Here is a 9468-nt window from a genome sequence, read left to right on the forward strand (position 1 = left end):
TTACAGTAGGAAAGCCCAGCTTAGCCTGGTGACTAAGGGCTGTAATCCAAGTTACTTAGGAAACTGAGGCAAGATGATGATGAATTCAAGGCTAGGACAACTCAGACCAGTCTCAAATTTTTTTTTTCTTTTTAACGGCTAAGGAGATAGCTCAGTGGCAGTAGCTTGCCTAGCATGTACAAGGCCCTAGCTTGTCTCTCCAGCACCGCAAAACCACAATAAACAGAAAAGGGTGGGCAACTGGACAGTACAAGGACAACCCCCACCCACCCAGTAAACTAAAGACTCTTGATACCGCCCAACTTCCGGTTCTTCCTTTCTGCTTCCGGGTTCCCGCTCCCACTTCCGGGGCTTTCCGGTCGCGAGTTGTAGATCACTAACTCCCTTCGCGATGGCGCTTTCCGTGAGCATCTTCTTGGGCAGTCGTGTCCGCGCCGCTGTCGCTCGCTGTGGGTTCGCGTCCCAGGGCGTGGCGGGCCCGGGTTCTATCAGCCGTGAGCCGGACCCGGATTCCGACTGGGAGCCGGAGGAGCGGGAGCTCCAGGAGGTGGAGAGGTACCTGCTTCTTGGCGGGCCCTCAGCCTGAAGTTAGGCTTCGTGACCCGGCGCTCCTTGCGGTGCCCCCTAGCTCCGGGCGTCCAGCAGCCACGTCCGCATAGGCTCTAGTTGCTTTTCACCCGTTGTCTAGGGCACAGGGGCAAGAGGTCAGCTCCTTTGAGAACCTAAGTCCTGTTGCTTAGTGACATGTTTCACCCTTTAGAGAGTTCGGCATGCTTACGTTCAGGTGGTGTAGGTGTTAGATTTCTGGGGCAGTGTACACAGAGTGCTTTAACCTGGCAGACATGAGCTGCCTTTGCGGTCAGACAAGAGGGCTGGGCTCTCCAAGATTTAGTCCGAGACTTTCTTGAAACACTCGTCTTGCTTCCATGCATGGCTTTTGCCATTGGTTCTTTCCCCCAGCGCTTTGAAACGACAGAAAAAGGCAATGCGATTCGAGAGAATTCGAAGGCAAATGGAGGCTCCAGGTGCTCCACCTAGAACACTGACATGGGAAGCCATGGAGCAGATCCGGTAAGACATTGTTTACAAAACGGGGTTTACCTTTTGGGGATTTTAATATTACTGCCTTTTAAGTAGAAAGCGTCATAATAAGGAACTTCCTAAACCTGTCCAGAATTTTGTTTGTTTTGCGATGCTGGGATCAGCACAGGGACTTGCTTATGTCATCATCTCCTAAGACATACCCAGCTTGGATTTAGTATGTTACATTATGGACAGTTGGTTGGTGGTTATTTTTTGTAACAGTTTTGATATTTATAGAGTCCAAATACCTAACCTAACATCTGAATAGAACGTGATATTCTCAACCTGAGATCCTGAAATGGAATTTGCCGTGGTTATGTGCATTGTTTTTGGAAGAGAACTGTAACTTAGAAGTTTTGGAAGGAAATTTTCTTCTTTGAGACAACCTCATATAGCCCAGCTGGCCTCCAGTACACTGTGGCCAAGGACAGTCTTGTACTCCTGTCTTCCTGTCTCTGCCATCTGAGTTCTGTAACTGAGATTAAAAGTATGTGCCAACTCTTCTAAATTTTTATTTTATTTACTTATTTATTTTTTGACAAGGCCACTCTGTGGACCAGGTTAGCCTGGAATTCTAGGCAATCCTCCTTCCTCTGCCTCCCAAGTGCTGGGAGGCACATACATTGTATATGAGCCACTACTGTTACTTGAAAGGGGTCTTAAAAGAATTTTCTTTTTTCTTTCTTTCTTTTTTCTTTCTTTCTTTCTTTTTTTTTTTGGTTTTTGGTTTTTGGTTTTTTGAGACAGGGTTTTCTCTGTGTAGCTCTGGCTGTCCTGGAACTCACTCTGTCGACCAAGCTGGCCTCGAACTCAGAAACCCGCCTGCCTCTGCCTCCCAAGTGCTGGAATTAAAGGCGTGCGCCACCACTGCCCGGCAAAATAATTTTCTCTAAGTGTTAAGGTGTTTTCCCCTCCTCTTTTAGGAGCTGGGGGAGATAGCTCAGTTGGTAACTTGACTGGCAAGTATGGGGGTCTGAATTTGTTTCCCCATTACCCATGGAAAAAGCCTGGGTGGTGGCACACTCTTGTAATTGTAATTCCAGCAGTGGTGACATGAGAAGCGGAAACAAGGCACACCCTTGGAGCTGGGAGACAGGGTAGTGTAGTCTACATGGTGAAGTTGCTGGCCAGTGACAGACCCCTTTTCAAAAGAATAGCAGGTGTCAGAGACCAACGTTAGAGATTGTTGTCTGACCTCCACGTACCCAGACACATATATACACCCTTTATACTTGAACACACATGTATTTTTTAATACCTATTTAAACTTAGTTTGGCATACGTCCAACTGAAATGCCACCATTGATGAATGGGACAGAGGCAGGTAGGTCTGTATGAAAAGCTCTGGTGGTCTACATCGTGAGTTTCCAGGCAGCCAGGGCTATGAAGTGAGACTTGTCTCAAAACAAGACAAAATTTTTGAGGCGGGCTCATATCCAAGGTTGGACTCAAATGTATTATGTAACTAAGGATGACTTATTTCTGAGTCTCTTGCCTCTACCCCTTGAGTGCTGGGATGCAGGAGTGCGTCACCACATCTGGTTTATGTGGTGCTCAGGAGTGAATTTGGGGCTTTTGGGCATGCTAAACCAACTGAACATCTTAAAAATCCCTCCTTTCTGTTTTTTTCTAAGGTTGCTTATTTGTTTTCTCATGTTTGTTTCTGCTTTGCCTTTTTAGACAGCCTTTACTGTGTAGTTCAGGCTGGTTTGAAACTCACGTTCCTCCTGCCTTGCCCTCCAATCCTGGGATTACAGTTGGGTGCTATTTTTCTTACCCGTATTCCACCTGGAACATGGTGTGCAGAGTGAGAACTATTTGCTCTACCTATTTTAAATAGGTATTGTATATCTTTCTAGATTTCCTTACCCACAAATATAGGTGTCAGTTTTTCACTTCTTAAATCACAAGCAGCATTCTGTAAATCCTTTTCCTTTTTTCACTCACTATGTACTTCTGCCTTTTCCATTTCAGTAGTGAGCCCCTGGGCTGGGGACTATCATGTACCTAATCTGTATGAGGCCCTGGGTCAGACCTGACAACCAACACCTTCCCTTCCTCTCCTGATCTGGAAAAGAAAGTTCTACTTCTGTTTTGTTTTGCTTATTTTTTCGAGACAGGGCTTCTCTGTAGTCCTGGCTGTCCTGGAACTCACTCTGTAGACCAGGCTGGCCTCAAACTCAGAAATCCACCTGCCTCTGCCTCCCAAGTGCTGAGCTAAAGTAGACACACTGATTTTTTTTTTTCCTTAACTACTTCTTTTATAGATGCTCAATGAGCCATAGTTTATTTTTACCTGTCTTCTATTACAGGTGTTTGAGTTCTTTTCATTCTTTCCCTTACAAAGAGTTCAAGCTGGGGAGGAGAGTTGGGGGTGGCTTGGTGGCAGTGGTGCACACCTTTAATCCCAGTACTCGGGAGGCAGAGGCAGGCAGATGAGTTCCAGGTCAGCATGGTCTACAGAACAAATTTAGGGACTACCAGGGCTACACAGAGAAACCCTGTCTCCAAAAACCCAAAAGATAAAAAAAAAAAAAAAAAAAAAAAAGGATTTTTCAGTAAATAGCTTTATATTTGCAGTATGTAGCACATCTGCAGATGGGAGATAGTTGCATTTTAATGAGTATTGCTAAATACCCTATGTTGACTAGTCACCCTTCTCCACATCCACGAGGGAGACTCGAATTAACAAAGGGGATTCTATAGACTTAGTCCAGACTTTGTAACATCTGGATGCCTAGGAAAATGGACTGTTTTTCAACCCCAAGGTTCTGGGAATCCTATTCTGAGCCTCAGACATACTAGGTAAGTACTCTGCCATGGAGGTTCAGCCTGTTCATCTGCTCTCTACACTTTATTCTCCCCCCCCCCATATATGGTATTTTAAAATATTATATATAATATCTTTCCATTTTGGAGACCAGATCTTAATATGGCTGTCCCTCAAGGCCTCAAACTTACAAAGACCCTCCTGCCTTTGCCTCCTGAGTGCTGGGATTAAAGACATGTGTCACCATGCCTTGCTTGTCTACCACTATGAATAATAGCTTTTAACCAACTTTTCAGCTTTTTACCTGTCAGATCCTTGTTTGTAGTCAATAAATATGTCCTACTTTAACAAAAAACCAGGTCATGAAGTAAACCTGTCAGCTCCTGTTTTGTTCTGAACTGCCCATTATCTTGCTTGTGGCTGTGAGTTGTCAGTTGAACTGTTTCCTTCTGCACAGTTATAAATTTCCCATGCTGCTTGCGCTACAAGCAATGCTTTTGTTTCCTCTCAGCTTTCTACTCCTCATCCTTAGATCAGCTCTGCTTAGACCCAGGCAATTCCTGGTCAGACTGCAAGTGTTAGCATCGCCTGCCCCATCCGTCCCCTTTCAGGTGCACTAACTGCAGCTTTTGCTTTAATGCTTAATTATTTTGTGGTATATCTACTACCTACCTGTAGAATATTGTAAGTGAAGGTCAGTTTGACATTATCAAGACCTAACATTGCTATCATTAGACAGCAGTTGGTGGCTATTGGTTGACATGAACTGACCTGATTAACAGTGGCCAGGTATTGCCACTGTTACAATTCTGTTCACTGTGTACAGAATTATACAATCAGTGTACAGTGTACAATTCTGTACACTGTGTGTACACAGGCACAGAATTAATTGGCACAGTCTAAGGATTTTATTTGAGGTTTCCAAGCTCTTTTTTCTTGTTTGTCATTACTACCATTATCAATTTAGCTCTTTTCATAGGACACTTATTTGCAATTTGAAAAACTGTTGTTATTTCCCCATAGGTATTTACATAAGGAATTTGCAGAGTCCTGGTCAGTTCCCAGGTTGGCAGAAGGCTTTGATGTCAGCACCGATGTTATCCGAAGGGTTTTAAAAAGTAAGTTTGTACCCACTTTAGAGCAGAAACTGAGGCAGGACCAAAAGGTCTTGAAAAAAGCTGGGATTACCCGAGCGGTTTGGCAGCTCCCGGTAGCTGAAGATACCTTGAAGCCGCTCAGTGCAGGCCATTCTGTGTCTGGTCCTCTGCTGATTCCAGGGGATGAAGTCTCCTCTAAAAGTCAGAATCACAGCACAGCTTTGAAAGTGGTAAAGTCAAACACTCACAGCACAGATACACAGAAGAAACAGGAAGAAAGGAGTAAAAGAATCCAAGTCTTGGAAGAAAGCTTGGTGCCTACCACCACGGCCTTAGGTCATCAGAGAGAGCTGGAGAAGCACACCACCAGTGATTCTGAGGCGGCCAGGAGAGCTGACGATGATATATTACCAAGTGTTGAGACCCTGGAAATGTTGAAGGCGGGGGAGCCAGGCAACCAGAACTTCAGCAGCAAAGTGGTACAGAGGGGGTGTGAGTTCTTTGACAGCAATGGAAACTTCCTCTACAGAATTTGAGCCTGGGCCTGGCTTTTGGAGAGGCCTTGACACAGCTGAACAAGTAGACTTGAAGCTGCCTGCATTTTTGCACATCACTGGCCACTTTGGAGTAAGAGTTGGTGAGGCTAGGGTGTGGGGCGGAGGAGCTACTTAGGTAGGGTCAGACCCCGTGGGTGCCCTGTGCATCTTAAGTTCTCATTCATCCTTGTTGCTTGGTGGTCTCTCTGTTGAGAACGAGAAATATGTGTATCCTGTCATGGATTTTTGTGATAGTGTGTTGGGAGGGAATTGAAAGCTTGCCTCTTGACCTCACTTCCTTTCTAATCACTGAACACTATTCTTGATTTGTCTTAATCAATTGGTTTCCTTATGTGTGAAATAAAGTAAAATGGAACAGTTTGTTGCTTGGTTCTTTTTGCGGCAGAATTTACTTGAAAAACTTTAGAGAGGGATGGAATAGAAAAGTTGGAAAGGAAAAGTATTCTTTGTCATTAAATTAAATTTTGGTACATGGCACCAGAAGAATCCTATCCAACAAAAGGCTTCTTCTGTGCATAGCACTCCTCTCAGTGATACATTATTTTTAACCTTTTTTTTTTTTTTTTAATAAGCTTGAAGATGAGTTTCATTCAGAACAGCTTATTTATTTATTTATTTATTTAAAATTTTTTTTTAAAGATTTATTTCATATATGTGGGTACACTGTCCCTGTCTTCAGACACACCAAAAGATGGCATCTGATCCCATTTCAGATGGTTGTGAGCCACCATGTCGCTTCTGGGAATTGAACTCAGGACCCCTGGAAGGGCAGTCAGTGCTCTTAACCACTGAGCCATCTCTCCAGCCCCATTCTTTAACCTTTTTAAGTTAGCTTTTGTATGTGTCCCATGGTGCACATTGCTGATGTCATAAGACAACTTGTAGCAATTGGTTTTCCCTTTCCACCATGTGTGCCTGGGAAATAGAACTCAGGTTGGCAGCTGAACCATGCCACCAACTTCCATGGCAACCAAAACTTGGACTCTGATTTGTTGGGGTTCTGAAAATGATTTGGGAGTGGGAACAAACCAAGCCGCTAACCATTAACTCCAAACTTTAATGGTTAAAGGCTTAGAGTTCCTAACATAGTCTTGCAAACTACATGCCAAAGTTAAACTGTATTTGATATCCCAATTGATGCCAGGTTTTTCCTAAAGATGCTGTGAGTATATGGGAAGCCAGTCCGTACAAATGGACGGACCCTAAGATGGCTGATGGTAAATGGCCTTGTGGTGCTTGAACCCAGACGTCCACTAAAGTTCTAGCAATATGGCATGATGTGGCCTAATTCCTGAGTGTTTGAGGAATTACACTAAAAATGTTCTAGTAGAAAACAAAACAGGTCAGCAACAAGAATCCAGTAACAGTTTTTACCTATGTCTTACTTGAACACCTTGCCAGCTAAAATTGGTACTCTGAAATTATGTTGGCACTTAAAGCATGGACATCCCAACTTTGACATTACCATTTTTAAGTCTAGCTTTCTGAAATGCTGATAACAGTCATTTTAATATTGATTGGTATCTTTTGTTTTTGAAATAGCGGTCTTACTAGCCCAGGCTGGCTTGAAACAGCAGTCCTTTTTCTCAGCCTCGGAAGTTCTGAGATTGCAGGCTTCCCCAGCCACCCAGTCTAAAGCAGCTCCCTTCACGTTCTGTGACCCTACACTTATTTTCTGCAGTTGATGAAATTAATACTAGCATCCTTCACTTTCCCTGATTTTGAATAAAGACCCAATGAAGGGAAGAGACCTGTACATTTATCGCTGTTCCCACTCCTCCTAGATCTCCATATAGACTGAAGAGCTTCCTAACAATCAAGAACATACTGTGGTGGTGAGCACGGCCTTTCCAGTTTGCCGACTTACCCACCCAGACCTCAGCCAAGGCACGGAAGCTTCCAGACTGACCTTTTCTGTTGTCTCAGGCAGATGCTCACTGCTGTTTAGAAACAGCCTAGCCTGGGAGGGAGACCGTAATGTAGGCTCTAGTACGATTCCAGTTTTGTTTGTTTAAGATTGATTTATGTATATGGGTATTTTGCCTGCATGAACATCTATGTGTACCTCATGCATGTCTGGTGCCATAGATCCTTGGAATTGGAGTTACAGACAGTTGTGAGCTGCCATGTGGGTACTGGTAGTGGGAATTGAACCTTGGTCCTCTACAAGACTAGCCAGTGCTCTTAACCACTGAGCCATCTCTTCAGCCCGACTCTCCCCTCCCCCTCAGTATCCACTGGCTGTGGCTATAGGATTTCATGGGTTCTTGATTGACGTGAACATCAATCCCGCTGGATGAGGTAGACCCGCACTTGGGAGCATAGGAGGAAGACACAGGTAATGAGGTCTCACTTGAGCTGGAAATAAAGCAGCCACAGAGGAATGGGTACCTCAGCAACTTGGGTCGGCCGGCCACAGCACGGAGGACATGGCTGCACCGCAGAGGCATACTTCACTGCTCTAAGGAAGGAACATGAGGGTGAAGGCATCTTAGGCCACCTCTATTCTCAGTGCAACAAACACCAACCAGGTTAAGATGGGGTAAGGTCAGGCAGAGGTCAACATAAAGCATGAAGCACTATGGGCTCAGGCCTTTAAAAAAAAACTTTATTATCTATTGTAATGGTCCCGCAGAGTGAACCACCTAGTCTGTTTTGTAAGTGACTTATCCCAGTGGTTTGTTGTCTAAACAGGACTCAGATTCAATAACACTACGTTTTGATGGTATGTTCCTTTTAATCCTTTGCGGAGAGTAAGGTAACAAATTCAAGAGAGTAGGGAGAAAGAATCAAGTGTTATTTTTACCATTCTGCAGAAAGGGATACCAGCATAGGGTAAAGACAAAGATAGATAAAATGCTGCTTTGGTGCCAGATGGTATTTTTAAACTGATCATGAGAAAGTCTTGCCCTCCCTCCCCATAGACTGTTTGAGAGTCACAGTCTAGCATAACCCCCTTCACATGTTCCCCATCCAATTGGCCTAAGAGGCAAGACCTTTTTAATATAAGTAGTTTGAGGCTTGAGACTGTTCCCCTTTTGTAGCTAACTTTTCATTTTAATTAATTTATTTTTTGAGATAGGGTCTCTGTAGCCAGCTATACTACAACTATGTAGACCAGGCTGGTCTTGAAGTCACAGAGACCCTGCCTCTGTCTACTCAGTGCTGGGTCTGGCTGTAGCCGCTCTTGGTTACTTTGTGCGTTCTTTCTTTTCACCCTTCTCCACCCTTTCTACCACCACCCCCTCAACACTAGATAAGAGAGAAAAAAGGATAGAGAGGAAAAGGTCCCTGAATAAAGCCAGTGGTCAGAAAGGGGTCAACATCATCATTAGACTACTTCCTGCTGTCTAGGGGTGACGAGTTCCTTGGGGCAAGTTTGATCTTCTCAGTCAGGATATCTAATTTCTTCACTCATGGCTATCTAACAAACCGCAACCAGCAACCCATTATGCCTCTTGGGGTCCTAGCGTTTATATACCCTCTGAAAAGTCTCCAGAATTCCAAATGTCACACAATCAGAGAAACTGTCTGCAGCTGGAGACATGCCAGAGCATGAGGCAAATCATAGTTGATGTGGACGATCTGAAGCAGACCCATATCCCACTCCTGGGGTTAAAATGAAAACAGGATCTTAGAATATTTTTTTTTTTTTTAAGAAACCAAAATTTTAAAATTGTTACTACACCTGGCCTCAATATATTGCTTCTTGTCTCGCCTCTCATATCCTTTCCCCTAGCTATTTATTTTAGAAGCTAGTTCATTTGTCCCAGATGAGCTCTTGCTTTGAGGGAGTGGGAGTTGGGGACGCAGGGAACACAGGTTGGCCAGAGGTTGGGGTAGAGTCCTTGATAGCTCTCTAACCTTTTGAGGCAGGGTCTTCTGATGAACCCAGGACCAGGTAATTAGGTTAGTCAGCTGGACAGCTTGCCTGAGGGATCCCCAGCCTCTGACTTTGGAG

At 44.3% G+C, this 9468-nt stretch overlaps 1 protein-coding gene across 1 annotated transcript; it reads left to right on the forward strand.

Annotated features, from left to right (window-relative positions):
- Positions 1 to 330: 330 nt before the first annotated feature.
- Positions 331 to 5867, forward strand: Ngrn (neugrin, neurite outgrowth associated). The gene is made up of 3 exons (XM_034524716.2): positions 331 to 555; positions 961 to 1071; positions 4877 to 5867. Exons 1-3 carry the CDS (start codon positions 392 to 394, stop codon positions 5484 to 5486), a joined length of 885 nt encoding a protein of 294 aa, XP_034380607.1. The 5' UTR covers positions 331 to 391; the 3' UTR covers positions 5487 to 5867.
- The last annotated feature ends 3601 nt before the right edge of the window (positions 5868 to 9468 follow it).

The sequence above is a fragment of the Arvicanthis niloticus genome, chromosome 1, assembly GCF_011762505.2.
Source record: "Arvicanthis niloticus isolate mArvNil1 chromosome 1, mArvNil1.pat.X, whole genome shotgun sequence".
NCBI classification, from domain to species: domain Eukaryota; kingdom Metazoa; phylum Chordata; class Mammalia; order Rodentia; family Muridae; genus Arvicanthis; species Arvicanthis niloticus.